The sequence below is a fragment of the Phyllopteryx taeniolatus genome, chromosome 5 (assembly GCF_024500385.1).
Source record: "Phyllopteryx taeniolatus isolate TA_2022b chromosome 5, UOR_Ptae_1.2, whole genome shotgun sequence".
Lineage (NCBI taxonomy): Eukaryota > Metazoa > Chordata > Actinopteri > Syngnathiformes > Syngnathidae > Phyllopteryx > Phyllopteryx taeniolatus.
The window spans coordinates 7,999,248-8,026,097 of NC_084506.1; the positions used below are offsets into that span (position 1 = coordinate 7,999,248).

The 26,850-nt window shown below is 41.7% G+C and overlaps 2 protein-coding genes across 10 annotated transcripts in view; both read right to left on the reverse strand.

Moving 5' to 3' along the window:
* mical3a (microtubule associated monooxygenase, calponin and LIM domain containing 3a) overlaps positions 1-10,124 on the reverse strand; it is an 88,825-nt gene extending 78,701 nt beyond the window's left edge. The window contains exons 1-2 of the mRNA XM_061775254.1: positions 9,977-10,124; positions 475-784 (exon numbers count right to left, since the gene is read on the reverse strand). The gene's annotated coding sequence lies outside the window, so the exon portion shown is untranslated. The remainder of the gene's footprint in view (positions 1-474; positions 785-9,976) is intronic.
* A 2,533-nt stretch (positions 10,125-12,657) lies between these two features.
* Positions 12,658-26,850, reverse strand: part of si:ch211-1e14.1 (UPF0606 protein KIAA1549) — a 33,110-nt gene continuing 18,917 nt past the window's right edge. For 2 of the 9 annotated variants that reach the window (XM_061773269.1, XM_061773264.1), the window contains 10 exons: positions 26,494-26,711; positions 22,993-23,129; positions 20,714-20,913; positions 20,400-20,623; positions 20,167-20,311; positions 19,702-20,025; positions 18,645-18,697; positions 17,160-17,308; positions 16,128-16,282; positions 12,658-13,808 (listed from right to left, as the gene is read on the reverse strand). In XM_061773269.1, the coding sequence (XP_061629253.1) occupies positions 13,623-13,808; positions 16,128-16,282; positions 17,160-17,308; positions 18,645-18,697; positions 19,702-20,025; positions 20,167-20,311; positions 20,400-20,623; positions 20,714-20,913; positions 22,993-23,129; positions 26,494-26,711 (1,791 nt within the window). In that variant the 3' untranslated portion in view covers positions 12,658-13,622. Of the gene's footprint in view, positions 13,809-16,127; positions 16,283-17,159; positions 17,309-18,644; positions 18,698-19,701; positions 20,026-20,166; positions 20,312-20,399; positions 20,624-20,713; positions 20,914-21,184; positions 21,200-22,992; positions 23,130-26,493; positions 26,718-26,850 lie in introns of all 9 variants that reach the window. The other 7 variants (XM_061773268.1, XM_061773261.1, XM_061773270.1 and 4 more) reach the window with 6 other exon arrangements.

Consider the following 26,850-nt stretch of genomic DNA (forward strand, 5'->3'; position numbering starts at 1 on the left):
AAGCACCCGTAGGAACTTTCAAATGAAAATAACAGACCACTAAAGTGATCTGCTCGCCATGGCAATGACAGAAACAAAGCAGAAAAACAAATCCATGTTGTTTCAATGAAGAAAGGATAAACATCTTAAAAGGTCGGGATTGGAATAGCTTTTGAGGAAGACAATACACTACAAGCGCCATATTATGAAACCAACCCTAATTGCACTAAACACAAGCAGCTTTCCGCCATGCCTCCCATTGTTTGTCATCAGGCGTTCACTGTTGATATGTGGAGGGTGAATGAAGCACGCGGACAAATGCTTGTCTAGTCAAGGTGAGGCTGGCTGAACACACAACAAAAGAATCGATGTGATGTCATTCCATCTTCACCAGCCTCTGTCAGGTCATGTTACCAAACACACATGACAATGGCCTCTGTCTGGCGATTGGTCGACTTATTCTGATGAGAGTGGAGAATAAAACGTATTACTTACTGTTCTGAGGAGTAGCCCAAAAATTATTCCGGTTTGGATTTGATCCTTTTTCTATTTTCCTCCCTTTCCCCTTTCCATTTGATCTCTTCCTCCGTCTTCCTTCCTCTTGTCACCACCGCAAGATGCTGCCTGGACCAGTGCTCGTTGTCGTGGTTACCAAACGAGGGGCGGAGGCGTGGGGGGTGATAAACATGTGACTAGATGGCCCAGTGTGCTGATTGTTCACAGCCAAAGAGTGCATAGAGGCAAGGAGAGGAGGGGGGTGGTGATGTCACACGCCCACCAGTTCACATATGAGGGATCCCGCTGCCTGAAAGAACACAGACACAATAGTTTTTTCTTTTGTTTTTGTTTTTTTTAAATGTTTTTTTTTTTAAATGATTTATTAAGGGCGGGGTTGCGTTTGAAGACTCAACTGGAGCAACTGGATATTTCCATTTGACTGACAGACTTTGTGGCATGCTGACTGTTCTGAGTCACCTCTAATAGCTCATCTTACGTGTCCCGTCTGCTCAAATATGCTTTTTGCTCTCAACATCTCTCCACAAAAGCCCCAAAGCAGAAGAAACCGGATTGCTACAAGACATATTCGCGAGCACCCGTGTGACCACAATTTAGTCCTCATCCACAGGGGTAGCAATGCACTATTTATAGTGTTGTACAAACCACAAATGCTTACAATAATTGCTGTTCCCCTTTGGTACAGTAACAGCTCATTCTAAATGTTCACTTTGAATCTGTTGAAGTACACTGGCTGACATTTCATACGGTGTTGTGTTGTGATGTTTTAAGTCATTGTGGTGCTGATAATTTGCAAAAGGTAAATGGGAGCGCTTTTGCCAGGCAGAAGAAGTAGGAAGTTTGTAGTGGTGTGTAACATATTGTGTCTGCTGTGTGCCACTTTCTGGTTTGTTTGCAGGATTATACAAAAACAATAATGAATTTCTACAAAAGTTTCCTGAGGAATATGACACGGACCAAGGACGACACAATGAAACGGAAATTTACAGAAAACAATCTTAACGTAAATAACATTGACTATCACAGATACATTTAAATATGTTTATTATTGTGATCATAGTTTGCAGTGGTCTACAACCGCACTGGAGCCCACTGAACTGTATTTTGGCATGTCGTGATTGTACTGTTCTCACTGTAGTGTGTGTGGATTAATGCATGGAGTGCAGGGGGAAAATAGGAATGGTGGGAATAAAAAATGCAGCACTCTGCGCGTGAGTGAACAAAAATGGCATCTCCACATTGCTATAAAAGTCTTCTGAGAAATAACAGTGTGGCATTTTATGTCCAGTTTGAGAGAAAAACATTTTTTGTTTGCTCCAGGCATATTCCCAGTAAATACATGAGAATCATGGCCAAAGCTTCTTAAGTCATTTTAGTCTCGTTTAGTTGCGTGTACATACAGTATGTGTTTTCGATGCGTATTGTTAATTACCTGACATTGTATTGCATTCAAATTATTCACATTAAGCTCATGAATATTAATACATTGTAGCTGGGACAGGCTCCAGCACGCCTGCGTCCCTCGTGAGGATAATGGAGCAATTCCAATTCCATTTTTTTTTTAAAGTGCTTTTATCCAAACACTTCGTCACGGTTTTATCAAATCAGTGGGCTCTTCAAAGATTTTACCAATGACTCAGCGGTATCGTACAATCATAGCTCAGGCCAGTGCTATACAGTAAATTGTGCAAAAGTAGGATTCTATGAATAATATAACAACAACAAAACAGCTAATTCATTGTTTGCTGGACTGAGCAGCCGTGTTTACATCACCTATTATGCGAACAACTGGCATTCACCTACACTAATGCACGGTTTAATACAGTAAAGCTTTAGTCGCGATAGACTAAAACAGGTCAAACTACACTCCAGTAACAAGCTCGACTCAGCTTGACTGCACGGAGCACACGCCACATACCGAAGGTCACAACAGAGAAGACGTGCTTTTTACTTCCATCAGGCTCCACAAGCTTTAAGAAATAATGGATGAGTAGTGGTGCTCATAAGTGATCTCATCATGTTCACGGTCGGCCTTCGTGAGATTTTATGAGCCAGTGTGCTGCAGTGGGGAGTCAGCGAGCGCTGCAGGACAGCAACAGCAGCAGCAACAGAAACTCCGGGGTCATTTTGCATTACTGCACAAAAACGTTCTAACACAAGATTTCAATCTAGGAGCTGTATCAAGCTGTATGACCAGACAAAGTTAATAACGCTTCGTTTTGATTGACACGTGCACAATACAGGACTGGAAGGGAACAACTTGTGACTTTTTAAATTAATACTGTCTCTGTTTTCCAATACATATCCATTCATTTTACAGACAACAAAGCATTAGCCGGTAAGCAACCTCATGTTGTAGCCTCTAAATGCTTATAAATATGTAAACATACTACTGGAGATGCAGAAAAATCCCACCATAGCCATAATAAGAAATAATATGGTTAAAAACACACATGATGGACAGATGGGCACATAGGCAGGAGACATTTTAAAAAGGAGCATGAAATCTTAAAGTCATCTTAAAAAGGCTCTTCCTAGATTAACAAAGTAATATTTTAGCTAACACTAAACCAGCCAGTGCTTTAAGAGCAATGTTTAATTTTCTCCAAAATGACAAGCACTAGCCCTATGCAAACAGCAACTAAATCCGATTCAGCGGTCTGCTCCAGAGCGTTCTAGGTTTGCGGGGTGCTACAGAAAATGAGAATTCAACATTAGCTGACAGTAGTCAATGTGTGGAAAATATGTCTACCAAAAGAGGCCATAATAGGGAGGGAGGAAACGAAAGCAGAGAAAATGTTCTCATTGCTGGAGGTATTACTGCATCTGCAGCCTGGCTGGCTAAATTTATCTGCACGTTTTTAGAAGACTGCAACAGTAACATTGGTCAGGGTGCGGTCACACTGAAGTTCCACTTTCTGGATCCTTGAACTATTGGATCACTGGGCAACGTTTCCAAGAAAATAAGGCTCAGGTCACAGTCACAACCTCCTATTTAACCCATAGTACAGATGTTCCAAGCCTAAAAATGTCAGTCTGTTATGATTTAGGGTGTTAAGAGGTAAAAGATTCACTGCTGTCTTGTTTTATTGTATTTACTTTGAGTTGTCTGCTGTGAGTGTAGCGTGTCTAAAAGTAATAAAATATTTGTAAATGATTTTCAAGTGGCCGACTGGTTAGAGCGTCTGCCTCACAGTTCTGAGGACCGGGGTTCAATCCCCGGTCCCGCCTGTGTGGAGTTTGCATGTTCTCACCGTGCCTGCGTGGGTTTTCTCCGGGCACTCCGGTTTCCTCCCACATCCCAAAAACATGCACGGTAGGTTAATTGAAAACTCTAAATTGCCCGTAGGTGTGACTGTGAGTGCGACTGGTTGTTTGTTTGTATGTGCCCTGCGATTGGCTGGCAACCAGTTCAGGGTGTACCCCGCCTCCTGCCCGATGATAGCTGGGGTAGGCTCCAGCGCGCCCGCGACCCGCGTGAGGAGAAGCGGCTCAGAAAATGGATGGATGGATGGATTTTCAAGTGTGAGTGCGTTTACATTAGGGTAATCGATGTAAGCATTCTTTGGCACCTTCTAGAATTGAAATAACCACAATGAAGGATCATTTTTACCCCTGTCTCCAACAGTGACTTTTGTTGCTTTCACAGCATGTTTCGGGTCATTGTTAGGAAAGAACACAAAGGAAAAATAGAAAAACGTGGTTTGTATGTCCACTCGTTCTCTTCTTCTTCTCTCAAAAAGACTTCGCTCTCCCCCAGACGTTCACACACTTCATCCTATCAAGTGTAGATCTCTGCCCTGACAAAACACGCAACTATCATGTGCAGCTGTTTAAATATTGTGACATTTGATCTGTGGCTGGTACAAAGAGCTCTTGTCATGAACAGAAGGGCCACAAAGACGACGAAAGCTCATCCTGAACACACACACACATGCTGGTCTTTGTATTTGTATTTACGGTACCTTTCATTATACCGTACGTCTCTGTGATGCTCGGGGGGTAGAGAAATAGCCGTACATACAAAATGTCTTCAAAGGTCGCGTACCTTCCCTCTGTCAAGTGGAATATTTGCATTAAGGGTCCAGATTACACTGAAATCGTACGAGAAGAAAACATACTAAATCAATAATATGCAGAACCTCCTCATCGTAACCTCCTTTGAAATACAGCGGGATAATATCCCTAACATTCTACAATTTGATCCACATCTTGTTTGGAAAAAAAAAAAATGCTAATAATAATAAAAAAATAAAGTCAAATAATGCTAATAATCATAATAAAACAAAGTCACACAAAACAGCTCAACCCTGGAGTGAGCATATCAGTATCAACATCCTGTAAACGCTCGCTTCATCATCTTAGCTGCCGGTGCTATCACTAATGTTGCACATGCATTAAGGAACATGAAAAGGAGCCAGCTATGGAGCTGTTTAGGGTACAAATGATAGCAGGCTGTAGCAGACCATTGATGGAAGGCTTTTGCATCACATGCTCTAAAGTGCGTTTGGAACCAAATCTTGCAAGATGTTTTGGACAAGTGGATTTGGTTGCAGCAGCAGAGTTTGTTTGCAGTTCGTAAATCTGACTGAACCAAATTTGACACCAAAGGGGGTGTCAAATTTGAGTTGTATTCAAATACATCCCAGGACTAACGACACAAAGGTGAGCAAAGCACAAGGAGAGAAGGAGCCGATTGTATGATACGGGGGAGCATGGCAGACACAGGTTCGGATTAATTGCATTCACGCTCACACAGTCGACTCTTGAACATTTCTTAGTGCACAGTGACGCACAAGTTGCTGCAGCGTCTAACTTATGTGTGCAGTGGGAGTAAAACATATTCAGTGTTAAGATGACGCTATTGTACCTCTTTGCTGAAAACTATGTGTTTGAATTTCCGAATAATTCATCTTGATTGGAAGCAAAAGAACACATTGTTATAAAACTATTTAAATCATCACATAGTGTGTGGAATACGAAACAGATCATTCGTGAATGTAGTCAGTCACTTACAGTACGAGAAGAAGAAAAAAAAAAATCACGTCAGAGTTGAGCTATTTGAATTATTCCAGTATGGAAGCGTGACCTAACTGAAGTTAAGAAGCCTTTTATGGTGTGTGTCATGTCTGCTTTGCTTCTTTTCCTGATGAACTCCTGATGCACTGACGTATGAAGCAATACTTGGATTTGCAGCACCTCTGCCAAATCGATGCCACCCGAGTTTTTGTATAAAAACATGGCTCTCTGAAGCGCTGTGAAAATGTTTCTGTTGAGAAAACCTCAACTGACCCAGAGGCCTGACGTTCTCGCTACTAGTTTTTTTTTTTGAGTCGTTAGCAGGTTACTTCCTGATTCATGGAGCGTGGCAAATGGATTGTGTTCTCTGAGGTTTCCTCCCTTACTCCAAAAACATGCACGTTTGCTTAACTTGACCATACATGTGAATGTGAGTAAGAATGGTTCCTTGTCCATATGTACCCTGCGATTGAGTTGGGAAAATTTCCAGGAGTAACCCATCTCTTGCCCAAAGTGAAACGTAAGCCCACCCACGACCCTGAACGGGATAAACGGTAGAAAATGGATGCATTAATACTGCAATTAGGTTTCCCACAAGAAATATGACAATAATAACTGCAGTGTGTCTATCGCTGCCCTTTAGGTCCAGTTTGTGTGATACTGAGTCAGTCTTGTTCAAGTCACATGCCAGGTTCTTGAAAGTAACCCTGCCAGTTTTGTTTTCAGTTAAAGCGCATGTATCTGGATGTCAACCAAAGGAATGACACCATCTCCAGTGTCAGCAGGCATTTATCATCCACTGTGGGTGTGGAGCAAGTTGGGAGACTCGGGATATAAGTAGGGTGTGATTAACGGATGACAGTGGACTACGGATGTCAGCATTTTTTTCATCCGAGCTGTGGCTCCACAATGTCTGCTGCAGGCTGCTAATCACTGATGTAATGTAATTTATTGAAATGTAAGACGCAGTGATCAGCGGATTGCTGAGGACGAAAGAAAATCGAACCCAACCGCATCCCGGATGTCCAGCTAAGACTCGAAGCAAAGGAGATTCCCACGATCAAAGAGACACATTATCCAGAGCTCATGGGCTTGGAGGAAGTAAAGAGGTGTGGATTATGAAAATGTCAGCAACGTCATTGCCCTTTTCTCCCTCTGTGAGCTGCTGGCGTACGGCTTTGTTCGTCCATCTGGGGAAGAATGAGTGCTCATCTGGAATTCCCACCCCGCTAGACAATTTGTATATTGTATACTAATAGAAATGTACACAATTGAAAGGGTTTAAAGCTCGTGGAGAACGTGTAAACTCCACGTAGGAGCGCCTCAGATGAGATTTGAACCCGAGAGCTCTGGACTGCGAGGCAGACTAACCATTCGGCCACAGTGCTGCTCAAGTGGATGTCGGGTTAGGTATGACCATGGAAACTTGAACACAAAAGCCACAAAAACACTAACAAAAACCCTAAAAACACCAAATTTCTGAAAGTTGAACTCAGCGGAATGAATCGATATACACGAATCATATGCAACAATTGGGTATTATTTATGAATGAAGCTCTGACCCTGTGCATCCCTTTTTTTTGGAGTTGGCGTATCGTGTCAGCTGCCTCACTGCCCCACGTGCTTCTGACTTTTACACCCTTTTTATCTAATTCACACACACACACACACACACGCACACACACACTAGAGCTGACCACGAGTGATTTTATTGCTAACGCTTTGCCCTTTTCACCACATAAAGAGCAGTACCACGCAACTTTAGTACGTAAATTTAGTAGCAATTCTCGTCAATTCTGTGTAATGTGGTTTATTCGGACACTAATTTAATCTCTTATGACCATTGCCTTCAATCCAAGCAGTCACGGGTGTGTTTGAGCAATATAAGGAATTGAAGTGGAATATCACATAACAACAGAATATGATTTTGTTGTCATTGTTGCGGAAGCTAAACGCCTGCACATTAAAGTACACCAAACTATATTCCACAGCAAACAATGTACATTAATACAGTACAAACAGAATCGCTGATCAAGACATCGTCGTAGTTTAACAGGACTATCATTTGCCCATCCAAAGCGTTTGAATCCGAAAAAGAACGCGATGTCAAATAGGACGCGGCTATTTAAACTGCGACCCAGTAGAACCTCCGTGTGCATGAATCATATGATCCATCTTTTGTCGCTGAGAGAAGTGCACATGTTGACCGGCCCTCTGAGGGGGCAGCAAGAAAAAGGCTGGCGGCAGCTGACAGTCGGGAGTCAGTAAGCGGAGGGCAGCTGCGCAGCAACCGGGCCCTCTGTTGTGAATGACAGCTATTCATCCCCCTTCCCTTTTCTCCCTCCAACATCGCATGAGCTTGGCCTCCTACTCACCAGAGCCAAGTACAATCTCACACTGTGCCCCCTGACACAGAGCGTCCGGAGTGGAGGAGGGATGGAGATAAATTGCACCGTGACCTTGAGTATGGCAAAGTACACACAACAGGCAAGTGTGAAGGTTGTCTTACACCATGCATTATGATGTGCTTTTGGTTTAAAGTGTAAATAAAAGTGAAGCAGAATAAAGCATGTTACACACGTACCGATTTTTCGGATCTCGACCAATTTCTAAAATGTGAGAGATGTCACAACACGTGCGAAGGAAAAAGAATCGGCATGTGTTCTTGCTGCTCGTACATATAAGTAAGGACATCCAGACTGCCGGAAAATACAAAGAAAAAGTAGTACAGCGTTAGGGCGTGACCCTTGCCTTGAATAACCACAAATCCGTGAGTAAATGACACGCCCCTAAAAAGGTTACAACGGCCTATTAAGAAGATGGCATCACAAGGCCGCGAATCACTACTGTCTCTAAGAGAAGTAAAAAGTCTCCCTCACTTCCACATAGTTCCTTGGCACCAAGAGGCCACAAGGTGGAGCCAAAGCAATACTTTTATGTAAGACAGAGCAAATAGGTGAGTTTTTCAGCTCATAAAAGAGGACAGATTTAAAAATAACCTGCCAATAAGCAAATTTATGAATAGTGAATCGCGAAAATGCAGGGGATCGCTGCACTAGAAGGAGATATAGAAGTTCCTGTCTTTTTTTGTCATGGGGAATGACTTTTGAGAAACACAACACAACACAATACACAAGTCGCTCCGCTATTTGTGTCCGGCAACAGCACAAGCTTGACCTGAAGCTCCCTAATTGGCTGTTGCTCAGTTTCACATCAGAGTCACAGACTCCTCGGCTTGGCCAAACTTGGTGTTTACTGCACACGTAAGGACTTGCGATAAGAATTGTTGAACAGGGTTAACAGTTAAGATTATCAGTAAGTAAATAGCGGAGGAAAAAAATCATATTTAACGCCCGCCCACCAGAGGATAATAATCCTGTGTTAGGTGGTCGCCTTCATTTACGGTCCATGTACTGCACCACTACTGTGAACTCCGAAATCACATTACTTACATACGGCGCATCAGTCGTCCACTATTTTCTATAATAGCCTATCCTGTATAGAGTCGCAGGGAGCTAAAGAAAGGCCCATCACAGCTGATTTTAGGCAAAATTAGGTAGATATTCCCCTTGACTGGTCACCAGTCAACAACAGGGAACATTGACAGAAAGACAACTATTCGCTCTCAGAATCACACCGTCACTGAGATAGAACTAAACCCACATTGCCTCCACAAAGGTAAGGTGAGTGAACTACTTCAACATCAGTGAGTAGTACAGTAGCTAGACATGGAAATATATTCAAATAAAATCACACACATGCCGATGGAAGGTGTTCAAAACACAGTTTTGGATCAGAATGGTCGGATGAGTCGAGGACAAGTTGTTGTAATGTTTCTCAATGAAGTGACATTGCCAGCTTTGTGCCTGGCGTGCATATCACAATGCTTTCCGTCTATTTTGCAGGTCGATGTGAACAAGGATCATTTTGACAATGTTGTATTTAGTACTTGAAATTTCAAAACCTAAGGAAAAAAATGCTTGACACGTCTACTAAGGTCGCTCTTGTGAAGTGTCGAAAAATTCCCTTCTGTCACCCACATTGTACATTTGTTGTGAATACAGTTGACAGGCCACGCCTCTCCTCCTCTCGACTGGCTGCTCAAGCCATCAGTGATATTTATCGACAAACCTTTCAAAATGTGTGCAAATATACAGTATATACCGTGTATTATTATTTTTTCAGGGTGTATTAAACATTTATGCAGTGCAAGGAAAACGAAAAACCTCTGGCTGGCATAACGGTTAATGGGCAGAATGAGAGGAGTGTGGGAATGTGCTTTCCCAGAGCATCTTCTCCAGTTCACCATCCGATGGTAGCTGGCCCACAGCTGGATACCGCCGCGTGCGGCCTAGGATGCTGCAGTGGCTCATTTGATCACAATCTTTCCCTGTAGCATTTAGAAACTCCCGAGATCAGTAACTGACACACACAGATACAAACACAGTGAATCTGTACTTACAGTGCTGTAATAGTTGTCTGTCTGTTGACAAAAGCAAGAGCTGCTGAACTCTCTGCAGCCGTTCACACTATGCAAATTCTTTCCTCCCTCCCCCGAGCTTCCTCCGCCAAGGTCAGTGCTTTTTTGACTCCTCCTTCCCACAGTGGACAACCGCTACCATCTTGGTCCTCCACCCTATCCACTCCCCTTATTGGCCAGCCACCCAGGCAGCACATAAAGACCATCATGATCCAGATTAACTCCTAGGTGTGCTCTTGTTGTTCTCCAGTAAAAGAGGTCTGGAGACCACAGACAGGATTAAACAAGGAGTCAGGGGGTGCTTAATTCGACCCCCCTAAAAGAGTCTTAAAAAAAAAAAAAAAAATCATCCATCGACGAGCACAAATGCATATCATAACTGAGAAGAATGATTTGAATTTAAAGAGTTGTAATTCAAAAGTGGGTGCCAATAATTTGTGTAATTTATATTTACCACACAACACAAGGAGAGATGATTTGTAGAATGTATGAAGCCATCAGGGAAACCGTAATCCCTCATGGCTGGGCCCAGTCTGACACAGTGTCAAGAGGAGGGTTAAATAGCTTAGAAAAGAAGACAGGCCAGACAGGCAGTCACAGATGCAAAGTTATGATTGGACATAATATGATTTTTAAAAAAAAACAAAAAACATAATTGTGGGTAATTTCCACTATGGAATCAGTGACGAGCGGTAAAGTCTTGGTCTAATGGATGCCGAGTTGTTCGCAGCGTGCCCTCCTGTAGAGTGGAGTTGGTTGGGATTGGCAGTGTTTAGCTACAGCACTCAGTGGCTTTATAGATCCTCTAATGGGATTACTGGGAAGAAGCGTCTGATGGAATGAGATAGCACTTGATACACGTAAAGGACATGCACCACAACGACAGAAAGACGAGCTGACGCATATGCCGCCTACTAAATCAATATTTTTGTATGTACATTTATTTGATATGGTCTTTTTTCATACATATCAACATATAATCTTCGGCATAGTACCATACACTTAGCCAAGCAAATGATCCCAAATTGACCAACTGTAGTGTCCTTGACTATTGTTACATCATCATAAGAAGAGAGAGAAAAAATAAATAAATGAAAGAGCAGTCCCTCTTCTTGGGATTTGCTCCCCCAGTGTGGCAATTACTGGTAATTGCAGCAACTGGCAGTCATATGACGTCATGCTTTTTAAAAAAAAAAAATTTACACACTAATCTAAAATTCATTTTCGAATCAAATCTTGGGGGTCAAATCTGAGCTGGAAGAGCCTCAGTGGGCATGCACTTTGCAGCACCTGTACTTCATCAAATGTCAAGCTAGAAAAAAAATGATACTCGGACTATTTGAATCGGTCAAACATCCAAAATTTCAAATTTAACCCAACCAGTATTTATGGGTTGTGATGTGCTTTGTTTCACATCTTGAATACACAACACACCAAAGGTGGGGAGAGTAGCCAAATATTGTACTCAAGTAAGAGAGTGCTGTTACTTAAGAATAGCATGAATCAAGTAAAGTTAAAAAGTAGTCCTCCAAATAATGACTTGAGTATGAGTAAGAAAGTACTCAGTGAAAAAAAACTACTCAAATACTGAGTAACTAGTGAGTAACTTTTGATTTATTATTTTTTAATCACAGCATGGACGTCAAATAAAATAAAACTTGTACAACTCAACTGATTTATTTTTGTATCTTTTTGATAGGGGAGGTAAAAATAAATAAAATTGAACTGAAATAAACTTGAATGTGATCGAGTTGGCCAGGTCACCATTGCAAAAGAGATGTCCTGTTTTAACTGGTCTTTTACCTGTTTAAATAAAGTTGAAACAAAATAAACCAAAAATAAATCCGGTTGCACGAGGATGCACTCCCTCTTATAACGGGCGTGTGGCTGTGTTCAGAAGTAACAGATCACATTCAAACTCATGTTCAATCCGAGTCCACACACACACACGTGCCACCATTTCAATTTTTAAGTCAAGAAAAAAACAACACACACCCGTGCATAGGACCTGACATAAGCATGATTTGCTTTATCCACTAAAATGACTGACTGAAGAAGCTGTTTGCTCACCAGACTTATTGATAAAATGTGCACGTGTGTGTGATCGAGAGAGAACAAGATGCATCTTTGACAGTTACCTGCGACCATAAAATAGCGCTAATGTTGCCATGTGCACAGCAACATCTGCGACTTACAGCAAGGTGTTTTCTCAAGTTAGAAGTGGGCTGAAATAGCCAAGTTTGGGCAGTGACAAAACTACGCTGCATGTTAAAGTCGTGGTTTTTCGGAGTCTGTAAACACGAGTTGCGTGTGGCTGTCACGACTCACTTTGATTGGCCCGCAAAGCCCAATAGGAGACTTTGTGTGCGGCCATGTGACTTCCTTGTGTCGTTTGTTTGGTGAACGTGAGTCAAACAACACAGTAGCAATCACGGTGGATTGGAGCAACGGCACTCGATACGAAATTTGAAAACAAAAGTCTAAAAATAGATGGCGCATGCCATTTTTGATAAAGAAAAGTAGCGAACGGCATGTACATTATTGTAAAGGAATTATTGTAAACTTCTCGCCCGAAGTTAGCTGGGATAGGCTCCAGCACACCCGCGCGACCCTAGTGAGGATAAGCGGCACAGAAAATGGATGGATGATTGTACAATAAAAAGTTGTGTTCTTTTACTTTATTTAAATAAAACATAACTTCAGGTCCCACATCATCTTGACATAAAAGGGAAAGAAACCAGTATTAATGGTGCATGTAACACAAGGCAAGGTCAATTTAAAAAAAAACAAAAAAAAAACATGAATTATAAATCCAGTACCCTGTGTTAAAAAGGCATTAAAAAAAAAATCAAATACTGCATAAAATAGAGATGGCGATCTAGGAAACCCATTACTGGTCGGTGTATCCTTCATCCACCTCTATTTTCTTGTTCCTTTCTTTTATTTTTAATCCACTAGACCTGAGCGTTACCAAGTAGTCTGAATGCAGTGGAGCAAAATACGGCCAAGCGCTGATTACACACAATGTGACACGTTTGCCAAGTAGCAACATGTCTTTCCTTCCTTGTGATCTACATTTGACAATGGATGATTTGAAGGCATTTCAAAGCTTTACGTCTCTAAACATTATTAATAAAATGTACAAAACTTGAAGGACTTGAATGAAAACAGTCCAAAAAAGTCCATAAGTAACAACTTTGACTAACTCTTTGCTAGGTAAGCTAAGAAGTAGGTAGCATAATGGGTTGATCGTCTGCATTGTACACTCCTTTTGTGTCTGGACTGATTCGCTGGCTGTGAACTACGACCTTACTATGGAGCCAGATGAATGTCACCAAAGTGTCAAGGCAAAGCATGGCTCAGATGAGATGAATTTGAACAGTTTCTTTAAACAATGTGCGCATGACAACCATCACACTAAATAACTAAATCTCTAAAAGGTCTGAGTCCTGGCTCTCATATACTGTTCTTCATGTTTGTCCAACAGTGACAAACTGGAGGTTATTTCATTCACAAAACTTTAGCCACCCTAACGTCTTGACGTCTAGCAGGACTATCTCTCTGCTTTGCTTCTTGGGGGGCTTCCACGGGAAGCATGGTCCCATTAGCAGGTGGGGCCGGAGCTACCTCAGCTGTGGTAACCCTGTTTCTGCGACAAACGTAAAAGTTCCTCACGGATGGCCTTGATCAAGGAGGCGGAGGACTGGGTGGGAGGGGTCGTATCCAGCGAGAGTGGGGCTGACAGGTAGCCTGCCCCAGCGTCCAGGTGGGTGGGAGGAGCTGACGGCTCCCTTAGCACACTTCTGGCCATCTGCTAGAAAGAGGAGAAGTGATCAGGAATGGAAGTGTCGGAAACTAAACTGGACTGGCGTTTAGCTGCTTTGTCATACAATGAATACAGTAATGTAATGAATACAGTTCGCTAGTCACAAATTCACACATTCGTGTTTTAATCGGCGGAACCTATCCCCAATTAGTTGCTGAAAAAGTAACCTTTCTGCGTATTTTTTGTGCTCGCTGAAACAGAGAAGCCACAAAATGGCTCCAAAGCCTTGACTAAATAGGAGAGTTAATATTAGTAACAATATTATTCAAACAACACAAGTGAACACAAAAGGCTGTTTTTAAATGAAGGTTTTTCCATATTAAAGGGAGAAAAAAAATCCAAACCTACACGGCCCTGAGTGAAAAAGTGATTGTCCCCCGAACCTAATAACTGGTTGGGCCACCCTTAGCAGTAACAACTGCAATCAAACGTTTGCGATAATTTGCATTAAGTCTCTAAGAGAGATTTTGGCCCATTCATCTTTTCTTCAGCCATTCAGAGGTGGACTTGCTGGTGTGTTTTGGATCCTTGTCCTGCTCTAGAACCCAAGTCCGTTTAAGCTTGAGGTCACGAACAGATGGCCTGACATTCTCCTTCAGAATTTTTTTGGCAGACAGCGGAATTCATGGTTCCATTTATCGCAGCAGGTGTTCCTGGTCCTGAAGCAGCAAAACAGCCACAGAACATCACACTACCACCACCATATTTGACTGTTGGTATAATGTTCTTTTTCTGAAATGCTGTGTTACTTTTGCGCCAGGTAAAGGGGGCATCCTCCTTCCAAAAGTTAGTTTGTCTCATCAGAGTATTTTCCCATCACTCTTGGAACTCTGCCATGCAGGCTACCGTATTTTCACGACCATAAAGCGCACTTAAACGTCATAAATTTTCTCCAAAATGGACGGGGCGCCTTATAATGCGGCGCACCTTATGTGTGCGCCGAGTTCCAAAATCTATAAATGTTGTTGTGTGACTTTGATGAGCGCTCCGCTTGACTGACTGGGAGCTTTTCCTGCCGACACGCTGCTTATATAGAGGAAGGCGGACGTGACTGAGGACAGCATGCGGACGTAAAGGGGGGAGGGTGCGCGTGACAGAGGATGCTAAAGGCACGCCGCCAGTAGGTATATAGCGCCGGTATGTGCATTGTGCAAAACAATATCGGTTTGGTGAACACAGTTTTACTAAGACAGGGAGGCAACGCCGGGAGAGTTACACCACAATTTGTGAATGGATTGTGGATGCTTGGGCTAACGTGTCTGCTTGCACTGTTGTTCGAGCTTTCGTAAAAGCCGGCATCATTTCTGAGGAGCCGCACGGCAACGAGACTGACTCCGACAATGACGAGAGGGAACCTGGCGTGCTTGATGGAGAACTTGCCCAACTGTTCATTTCAGATACAGAAGATGAGGACTTTGATGGATTTGTGGATGAAGAGTACATTGTTAAATACTTCAATAAAATACAACCGAACTCAGTTTTGCTCCCGCTGCCTTTTTAAAAACATTGTTTTAGCTTGCATGCATGCTACCGTATGTTTTAAGCTAACTTATGTTTTACCATGCCAGTGTCCAATAATACGGTGCGCCTTATGTATGTGTTAAATACAGAGACTGCAACTGAGACTGCGCCTTTTAATACGGTGCGCCTTATGGTCGTGAAAATACGGTCTCTTTCATATGGTGGAGTCCTGAGTACTCACCTTAACTGAGGCAAGTGAGGCCTGCAGTTCTTTGGATGTTGTTGTGGGGTCTTTTGTGACCTCTTGGATGAGTCGTCGCTGCTCTCTTGGTGTAATTTTGGTCAGCCGGCCTCTCCTCGGAAGGTTCACCACTGTTCTATGTCTTCGCCATTTGTGGATAATGGCTCTCACTGTGGTTCACTAGAGTCCCAAAGCTTTAGAAATAGCTTTATAACAATTTACACACTGATGGATCGCTATTTATTTCTTTTATTTTTATTACAATTTATATTTCTCATTTGTTCCTAAATTTCTTTAGATCTCAGCATAATGTCTAGCTTTTCAGGTTCTTTTGGTCTCTTTCACTTTGTCAGGCAGCCGTGATTTAAGCGATTTCTTGATTGAGAACAGGTGTGGCAGTATCAGGTCTGGGTGTGGCGAGAGAAATTAAACTCAGGTATGATAAACCACCAGTTATGTTTTAACATGGGGGGAAATCACTTTTTCACACAGGGCGATGAAAAAAAAAAAGAAATCAGGAGGGGGGCAAACACTTTTTACACACCACTGTCGGCGCTGTGTACAGATATAAACGATAAGAGTGTTATTTATGTTGTAGCACTCACTGCACTGTTATCTGGTAGTGCTCTGCAGTAACTGTCCTCGTGGTAGTTATTCCAGCTGATGCCTCCGTTGTGTCCTGGATAACCCCTGACCCCGGCAGGAAAACCATTCATTCGGCTAGCCAGGCCCACCTGTGTTAGATGATGAAGTTGGACGCCTACACGCACACACACACAACAAAGCTTTACTTACGACATGACGTCAGTCTTCTGTAACCAATTTAATGTTGTTCTAACTCTGTTGTGTGTGTGTCTGAGTCTTTACAGGAAATGCCTGATATCATTAGTGTAAGTTACAGCCTCACTCCAACTCCTTTCATAATTTAAGAGAGGCTCAGTCTTCCAAGTGGACTTAGCTTATGGGCCGATGGTGTCTGACATATTGTGTGTCCGTGTTTAAGTGTAACATAGTGACTCCTATCCAAAGTGTATAAAGCGGGGTGAAATATACCAGTAATTGGGAGAAATTTGAGGAGAGAGGAGAAACTGGTTGTGTTGGGTGTTTGTAAAACATGTCTCCCAAGTAATCCACCGCAATGTAAATTACAAGAAGGAGAATAGTTTCAGTGTAGATACCATCTAAGCTAACAGTTAACCGAGCTGCTTCTATCTCTTCTTCCAATACTAGTACACTTTCTTCTTCTTTGTATTTTATAGCAGTCTCGATAGATGCCCTGTGGCACTATGCGTCCTCGCGCAAGTCAGTTTTGGTTCAACAGCAGCTGATTTGAAGGAAGACCCTCGCAATTGTTGGTGACGATATCTTGATACGTGTGGTGTGCCGTGTTGGTCATTTTGAGTATACCACGCACTGCAAGAAACATGGCAAGTTTTTCAAGATTTTAAGAAACTGTTGAGATGTTAAAAATTGTGTGTAATTTTATCAGTCCACGGGGTGAACAGGCCTCATTTTCTTCGGGTCATATAAAAATGTTGGACTTATTCATTCATTCATCCTCCGTTCCGCTTATCCTCACTACAATGAATGTAAATATCATTGAATCAGAGCAATGCAAGAAGGATTTTCAGCTGCACCTGTAGCACCCCCTACTGGCCGCGGCCGAGCCGAGGTGGGCAGCGCCTCGGCGTAGAGACCTCTGCTGGAGTAAAGGTTGTCGAGCCGGAGCTGCTCTTCGGGCTCTGCTGCCTCTCCTGGGGGAAGGTAGCTCAGACCACGATCCTGCCTGGAGAACATGCAGAATGTCGCTTTTTCTTTACACTTTAAAGGAATCCAGCCTCGAAACCTCAAGTCATGGAATCGAACAGGGATTTTGTTCAAGTAAGTATGTGACGTTTTGTCTAACGCACATCATGACAATTTCTTAAAGGTTCCATATTTGACCAAACAAACATTTTCTAGTACTTGGGATGTAATATTGGCTCTTTGGTGCCTCAGTAACTATGTGAAATATGAATTCAAATCATCCTGAGTTCCAGACGTTTTTCTGCAGAGGCCTGAAATCAGGTCATTCAAATTTCTCGAGCTTATCTACATTACACGCGAAGATCTCCGCCTACCTCTTGAGCCAGCGTTGTCAACATAACAAACACAAATGGGTCTTCTACACGGAGGCAACCAATCAGAGGAAAGGGTGTGGTCTTAGCCAAATATGGACAAAGTGGATACAGAACTGGGTCAAACAGAAGTAGCCGTCCTTTTCTGGACACGTATGACAAAACCGCAGACACACCCCTGAGACTGATTCGCTGGGAGTGGGGCCACTCACTCATTGGGATAAATAATTTCTTGGGTATCTCCTCACTCACACGCTGGTCCTGTAGACATTTATAATTTACATAGCCACTCCCACCACACTTCAGTTGTACAGCCTGGTTCACGACCCTTGTCTTGCATGCTTCCCCTCCTGTCCTTGCCTCACAGGGTGTAGCACTACTGCCCCATACAACACTCATATCTAATGTGTCATTGTTCTAGGTATAGAATGATTTACTTTCCTCATCTTGTTTACAGTTAGTGCTTTGTCTTTTGTCGTCTACTTTTCTCACTCCCCTCTAGAAACCTTGTTCTGTTCAACTGATCGACTTCGATTCTTAATAATTATCCATTAGGATACTAAGAAACCACAGTGGCAGCTTAAAAGGTCCGGCATAAAATGTATACAGATCCTCCTTTCCCCTTGACCTAATAGCGAAACAGGACAAAAAAACAAAAGAAAAAGAAAAACAAAACTTATTTATCTCAAGTGGCTCTGGCCCCATGCTCTATTTTCTAGGAAAAGAACATACTGTGTGTGAAAATGTGTTATGTGTTCACATGCTAGAGTGCCTAAGTGTTTTCGGGCATATCTCAGAGACGCATACCTGTTCCATTAAACTAATAAAATAAAAATGACTCCTTTAATTATTCAAAGGTCCGACTTACTGGATGGTGGAGGAAACAAGGCAAAGTGGTGGCTATTATTTAGCACTGATTAATAACAAATGCTTTTGTTGTGGACAGATGGGAATGTAGATCCACTTGTGACCAAACACATAAATTCCATTGAAGGCTTTACTAACCTTGATGTTAAGCCTTGAACCAGAGGAGGAGACACACTCAGGTCACTGAATCTCTGAAGGGAACAAAGAAAATGGATTCAGTAATGACAGACAACATTACAGGAGATAAAGCAATTTTCTTCAATTTCTTCTTACAAAGCTCGTGTTAAAAATGCTGCTGCTTCTTATTCGCATAGATAAGCAGTACCTGATGTTCAGAATGACTGATGTTAGCGCCTTGCCTCTTATAAGATGGAGTTTAGCATCTAAAGTCGAGTACAGGCTATTGAAGTTTCAAATTACAATAAACCAAAAGGTATATCGTAAAGATTGCCCCCCTCTAATTTCTTCTCCAGTCTCATTACCTCGTATGCTGGGGATGACACTGTGCAAGGAAATTAATACAGGTACATGTCAATAAATTTGAATCTTGAGGAAGTTCAATTAAAACAGTGATAAATTCAAATACAGTATTATGCTAAATACGGAAGAATCACTACACACTACACAGAGTGAATTACTTTATGTTTTGATTTTTTGATCATTATAGCATACAACGAACCAACACCCCAAATTAACCATCTCAAGAAATGTTACATACAACTTTAAAATTAGATCTGAATTGGCCTTTTATAAAGTATTTTTCAATTTTTTAATGAATCTATATACAATGAGTTTTGCTTTTTGATATAAACTACTGAAATAAATTCAATTTTCAACAATATCCTTATTTATTGAGATAACCCTGTACTAGCCAAGGTACAAACAATTCAGCAGTGACAATGGAAACCTTTCTTGACACATGGTCAACAAGTATTCAATAAGTATCACCTGTGATTATTTATACAACAGGCATCTGGGCCCACACTGACAAGCAGCTAAAGATCATCAAGCATATGTAGTGAACATTCATGAGGAGCCTAAACTACTGTATAGGCTTCATGCTGGGAATGAACTGAAGAAAAAAAAAAATGAAAGGGAAAGAATGGTGAATTCTTGTTTTCTTATTTCAAGGCACAAAAATGACTAAAGTTGGCATGTGATGTTTTGGTCTACTTCATTACATTTAGCTACTTACACCAGTGTAAGGGCCAAGACCTTGATAGGAGGGGCCCCAAGGTCTGGGGCCACGGCCTGGAGGACTGGAGTCAGAAGCATTGAAATTGACCCCTGGCAGAGTCACCCCAGCTGAACTGCCCTGGGAAGTGGGCGACACAAGGGCAAAGGCGTCATCTAGCAGCGAATGCATCTGCTGCCGTGCCTCTTCGATGGAGGGCTGTGGAGGTAGGTAGGGGGGTGGGGGAGGGGCATGTCCAGGAGGTGAGGAAGCGGGACCGAGGAAGACTTCATCCGTGGGGGATGGGCTTCTGTGCGTTAACCCTGGGGCTTGGTCAGGGTCCGACTGTGAATACAAGAAAAATGTCTAAGCCACTTGTTCACCAAGTACTTCTGTTAATTCTGGACTGACTTAAGGCTCCAATGAAATGCTGTGATAGTCTTTACACAGACATTTTAATGAGCAAGCCTCTCATATTATACTTACAACATAGGCTACATTGTTAACCCCGGGACATTTTCTATAAACAGCATCAGCGTCTTCAGTGATGAGGTGATCTTTGTCTGCATCTGTCATTGCGCCATTTGACAGCTCCTTCATCCTCTGCTTGGGAGAGCGCCTCCCTCGAGCACTGGAAACAAAATCAAATGTTATCTAATTGTATAAAAAAATGATTAAAAAAACACTTTTCTTGAATTAAAAAAAACAACAACATGAACCTGTTTTGGGGTTCCTTGAAGATGGAGGGAATCTGTGCATTTCGGTCCAAGATCTTCTCTATCTGCATCTGCGCTTTATGGTAAATGTGATCCTGGTCTTTGACGTCCACAACGTCTATGTCATCCATTGTAGGGAAGTCATAGTGGCCCTTCCGCTTGGCACGCAGGCGGATCTTGTTTCGATGATGCTCGGTCTCCGATTTCTGCCTCATTTCGACTTGGATCTGATGAGAAGAAACACCAAGTAGGAAGGAGGTGTGATCTTTGGATTTATCAAGCTACAAATGTAAATATGGGGACAGAGAGAGGCGAACCTCCTTGTTTATTTTGCTGGTTTCAGGCAATTTGCCAGTGTGGCTGTTCAGGGGTGGGACCGTCATGGGCTGCATGGCAATAAGCTGCACTTTGTTGGGGAGTCTTCGGCTTACATCTGTGGCCCGCGACATCCGATCAACGTGTTCAAATATGGAAGCGGATGACATCTGTTCATTGAGACCATTTGTAGGAGGAGGACCTGTAGAGATGGAAATCCTTTTAACAGTTTGTAGTTCATCAGTTTAAAGGACCAGGTTGAGTCAAACCAGGATACAGTATCTAGTAGAAGGGATGATTAGGGCCACTCCAAAACATTGACCGTTTTGTTTGACTGTAACATTTATTTTGTGCGACTGATAGTTTGGCAGACAGTGATGAATGATGGGAACAAGCAAAGCACAAAAGTAACACAGAAACAAACTGAACAATTGGGGAGCCACTGAGGAGATGGAAAGAAGAGAAAGTCTTACCAATTCTATTTTTGCCTGCACCGCAATAGAAAGGAAAGACAGTTTTATTGGAAGTGATCAGTCCTTGCCAAACTTGATAAACCGAGAATCTCCTGCAGGTAGGCCATTAAGATGTGGTCAGCTAGATCAGTGATTCACAACTCTGTGAACTCAGAACCCCTTCTAGCAGTGAAATATTTAAGGTCGCTTATCTGGAAGGCAACGTTATTTTGACAGTCATGGGGTGTAAGGGTGCAAAGTATTTGTATTTGGTACACCTCTGTGCCATACTGAGTTCCCACCGGCTCGAAACCACACAGCTACTCCGTAAACAAAAACGGTGCAGCTCGGCCTCTAGCTACAGATCCCCTGGCTAGCGATAGCGATATCCGTTAGCACAGCTAGCACAGTGCAAATGCAACTTCAAGTGGCATTGTTTCAAGTGGCATTGAAACAGCCTCTCACATACTAATCCAGACTGTTAAAATTTACTCTTACCGTTACTGTTGCGCTTATCTGCACCCTTAATTTGCTAACTATTGATGTTGCACTTTCCTAAAAAGAAGATATGAGAAAATTGGTGGCTGCATTTCATGCAGTTGTGCTATTTACTATACTCATTATTGTACACGCAGTTGTTATGTCATCCAGTTTCTTAATAAGGTGACATGAAATGCACTTTGGACATGTGCACCTGTTTAATTACTGTATGTTTAAAAATATGACATACATATTGTTTCAAAGGCTATTTTTGAACAATACATGTTCTTTATTTTTTTGAACTTCTCTAAAAGTGGTCTTGACTTAGCGACAATAGCAAAGTCCGCGTTTAAGGTTGGCAACGGTTGTGCTCGAAACCACTGATCTAGGTCACGTGTCAAAGTCAAGGGAAACTTAGAAGTAGCATGACAAAGAGGAACATTGTGTCCATGGATGATAACAGCTTTTCCTCAGGTCGTTATGAGTTCATTTAGTACGACTGACAAAAGCTTCTTTTTTACACTTCAAAAAATGCTTCCTCAACATTGTAGTACGTGCATCTCATACAATGTACTCTTTTCATAAACACCATACCGAGATACAGGCAAAAAGATTTCACAGTAAACAGACAGAGATCATTCCTGTGTGGGTGAGTCAGGCAGGCGGCGGCGCGCTGCATGTAGTCAGTGTGCCTGAACGCTTCTGGCTCCAGTGCGTCTCAGAGTGGCACTGCAACCTTCAATCTGTTGACATGCCGTCAGAATAACGTCCGCTTGTTGTTTTCCTTCTTTTGCATCCGCAAAGCATGTATTGGAAACAAAATACTTTCATGTTGCTTTCTGGTGCTCCCTATAATCCTGTAATTTTACAGCCTGCTCTTGTGCAAATTTAGATGTGCAAAGATGTTGTCCGAAAAGTATTGCACCTCACTGACAACAGTGCCTAACAAAAAGCTTTTTTTTTTTTTTTTTTAACAACAGATCTTGTGATAATCCTACTAAATACTGTACACTAATCCCAATCAATTTTAAAATCATGGGCGTTTTTGTGAAACACAATGTTTTCAGAGTGGTTGTGTTATGCACTCTGTTTTTGTAGTGTATTTCAGGACTCACATTTAGGTGGACACGTGTATAGCGGTTGTCTTTTAGCACAGTGATCGTGTTGCTAGAAAGTTTAATGTAACATTTTTTGCACTATTTTTTTGGTATTTCCAACTAAATTCTCTTGAGATACACAGAATATTAAATCATCTCATTATTCACATATCAGTCTGGTCCATTCTTTTCAGTGTTTGTCTTCCTGTCCCCCTCTTTTGCTGTAGTCTGAGTGTTGCCAGGGCAACTTGCCATTTAAAACATTGATGGGGGCCTTACGCGTCTGCTTGCTGTCACTGGCTGTGGCCTGAGCTCTCAGGTTCTCCTCAGCTGACTCGCGCCCACTGGAGCGGTCACTCACCATGGAATCACCGTCTGACGGCGAGATCCTAAGCACAAAACACACACTTAAATGAATAATTGATGCCTGAGGATGGGCTTGCGCGCTGGAATACCATACATAATCAAAAATAGCACTTCTCTTTAGTGGTCAAAGCTTTTGGGAGCGAGGCTCCTAAGATATAATATTGTGGTTCAAAGCTTGTTGATAGAATAATTAAATTTCAAATTTATTCATGCTGGCTAGATCTATTACCCGCTGGTGTATCTAACCATGTTTGGACAAACAGATGGCGAGGGAAACAAACAAAAAAAATTATTCTGTGAAAGAGTACCAGGCAAAAAATAAAAAATAAATAGAAAATTTGCCTAACAGTCTTGTATATAAATTATTAATCAGCGATTCTGTCAAAGCTTTGTGTCTGGCAGACAGAGGAGACTGTCTGTCTTTAATAATTTGATTGGCTTGAGGTTTAAAAGTAAAAAACGACAACAAAACATACACACTACCAACAGTAATGTACAACCCCAATTCCGATGAAGTTGGAACGTTGTGTTAAACATAAATAAAACCAGAATACAATGATTTGCAAATCATGTTCAACCTATATTTAATTGAATACACTACAAAGACAAGATATTTAATGTTCAAACTGATCAACTGGCTTGTTTTTAGCAAATAATCATTAACTTAGAATTTTATGGTTGGAACACGTTCCAAAAAAGCTGGGACAGGTGGAAAAAAAGACTGAGAAAGTTGAAGAATGCTCATGAGACAGCTGTTTGGAACATCCCACGGGTGAACAGGGTAATTGGGAACAGGTGGGCTCCATGATTGGGTATAAAAGGAGCTTCCCTGAATTGCCCAGTCATTCACAAGCAAAGATAGGGCGAGGTTCACCTCTTTGTGAACAAGTGCGTGAGAAAATAGTTGAACAGTTTAAGGACAATGTTCCTCAATATACAATTGCAAGGAATTTAGGGATTTCATCATCTACGGTCCATAATATCATCAAAATGTTCAGAGAATCTGGAGAAATCACTGCATGTAAGCGGCAAGGCCGAAAACCAACATTGAATGCCCGTGACCTTCGATCCCTCAGGCGGCACTGAATCAAAAACCGACATCAATGTGTAAAGGCTCAGGAACACTTCAGAAATCCAATGTCAGTAAATACAGTTCGGCGCTAGATCTGTAAGTGCAACTTGAAACTCTACTATGCAAAGCAAAAGCCATTTATCAACAACACCCAGGGCCCGAGCTCATCTATGATGGACTGATGAAAAGTGGAAAAGTGTTCCGTGGTCCGACAAGTCCACATTTCAAATTGTTTTTGGAAATTCTGGACGTCGTGTCCTCCGGGCCAAAGAGGAAAAGAACCATCCGGACTGTTCTGGACGCAAAGTTCAAAACCCAGCATCTGTGATGGTATGGGGCTGTGTTACTGCCAATGGCATGGGTAACTTATACATCTGTGAAGGCACCATTAATGCTGAAAGGTACATACAGGTTTTGGAGAAACATATGCTGCCATCCAAGCAACGTCTTTTTCATGGACGCCTCTGCTTATTGTAGCAAGACAATGTCAAACCACATTCTGCACGTAAAACCATAATTTTTTTGATCATAACAAAAAAACAGCATAACATACTTGTCTTTTAGTGTTGGCAGCTATAGGTGTTAACTAGCCACATTTTCAGTTTTTTTGTGAAGGCCTTGTATGTTGTAAGCAGTTTAACCTCCTCAGGTACTGAGTTCCACTCACCAGCGCTCCTCACTGACCAGGCTGACTTACTGAAAGTGCTCCTGCGCAGAGGAATGAGACAGTCACCTCTGACAGAGCCTCGAGTGGCACGCTCAGAGCTTTTTCTTTGGCTGATGAACTCAGCCAGAGGAGCTGGAGCCAAATCATGCAGTACTTTATAAATCAAATTTAAATCTGCAAATATGTGAAGACTGTCCCAGTTTAAAAGACTGTATTTTTTTAAAATTGCACAGTGATGATAGTGCCTTGGTTTTTTTATCCATCACTTTAATTACTTGTTTGTACAAAACTTCCAATGGTTTTTTTGCATTCTGACCAGCCTGGGACCAACTGGTTATGCAATAGTTAAAGTGACTAAGAATCATTGAATGCAGGTAAATTTTTGCAGCTTCAGTTGACATTTCATTCCGTATTGCACGAAAATTTGCGAGGTTTAATTTGATATTTTTACACAATTTGTCAATATGGGCTTTAAAGGAAAGCTGTGAATCTATTATTAACCCAAGATATTTGTATTGGCTGACAATTTGCATTTTTTCCTCCATGAACAAGTATGTCGGGGTCAGGTGATACTGTATAAATTAATACTCTATTATGAAGCGTAAAATACTGTTGAACAGCTGAAGCTGTACATCAAGCAAGAATGGGAAAGAATTCCACCTACAAAGCTTCAACAATTAGTGTCCTCAGTTCCCAAACGTTTATTGAATGTTGTTAAAAGAAAAGGTGATGTAACACAGTGGTAAACATGACCCGGTCCCAGCTTTTTTGGAAAGTGTTGCAGCCATAAAAATTCCAAGTGATTATTTGCTAAAAACAATAAAGTTTATCAGTTTGAACATTAAATATCCTGTCTTTGTAGTGTATTCAATTAAATAAAGGTTGAACATGATTTGCAAATAATTTTATTCTGTTTTTATTTATGTTTAACACAACGTCCCAACTTCATTAGAATTGCGGTTGTATATATTAGTCAGTAATGTGGTGAGAACACCATTGCAGAGCCTATTTATGTTAACATTTTAACAGGATGCAAAGGCAGTAGTACATGAACACTTTAAAGGAAAACTGGCCAAATTAACATGTATGCTTGATTGGTAGCAATTAGTTAGTTTAGGCCCTAAAATATGAAAAATCCGCCACTATATTGACTTATTTCACATTTATAGCAACATTTTTGAGCAACAGGGCACATCCGTGATGCCCCTTAATTAATAATCCCTTAATATAAAATAGACAACAGTAACACTCACTGAAAGTATATAAAGTACAAATGTGAAAGTAACATGCAAGGAGTGCCAATTGTCCAGCATGTACTGTTTTTTGTTGTTGTTGTTTTTTTTGCTTAATTTACAATCCATATCAGAAAATGTCCAACTTTGAAAGGAAAGTAGGTTCAAGTTTATATCATGATGCATTTATTTATTTCGCTTTATGTAACCTTTAAAATCATAATATTAAACTTATGGGAGAGAAGTTCATTGTTACGTTTATACCAACGTTTTTTTTTCTCTCCTTTTGGTTTCTTAAAACCTTTAACAGGAAAAACTAAACCCACAGAGAGACTGTTTGAAAGTTTATGTAATGTTGATTATATTGATGTTAGTGATAAGAACGCCTCCCTCCTTGCACTGCCAGGAGCACTGACCTTTCTCGTCTTCGAAAGCTGCGGGATGCCTTGGTGGAGGAGGCAGAGTTTTTGGATATGGGGGTGGGGATATCCCCATTCTGGGAAGGACTGAGGCCTTCCTTATCTGAGATGGGCAGAGGCCCCGCTGGATTAGATTCCTGGACCACCACAACATCATCTTTATTCTGCTGGCCAAGATGCAGCTTAGCAAAGTCGAAGCCTTTCACACTGGGAGCCTGTAACTGAAACAGATACATTCAACCAAGCAACATCTATTTTTACCGTAAGGTGAACGTTTCCTCAACAGCAGCGTTACAAGATTCTGGTATGGCATGCTTGCCTAAAATAACGATTGTATTTGATGATCAAATCTTC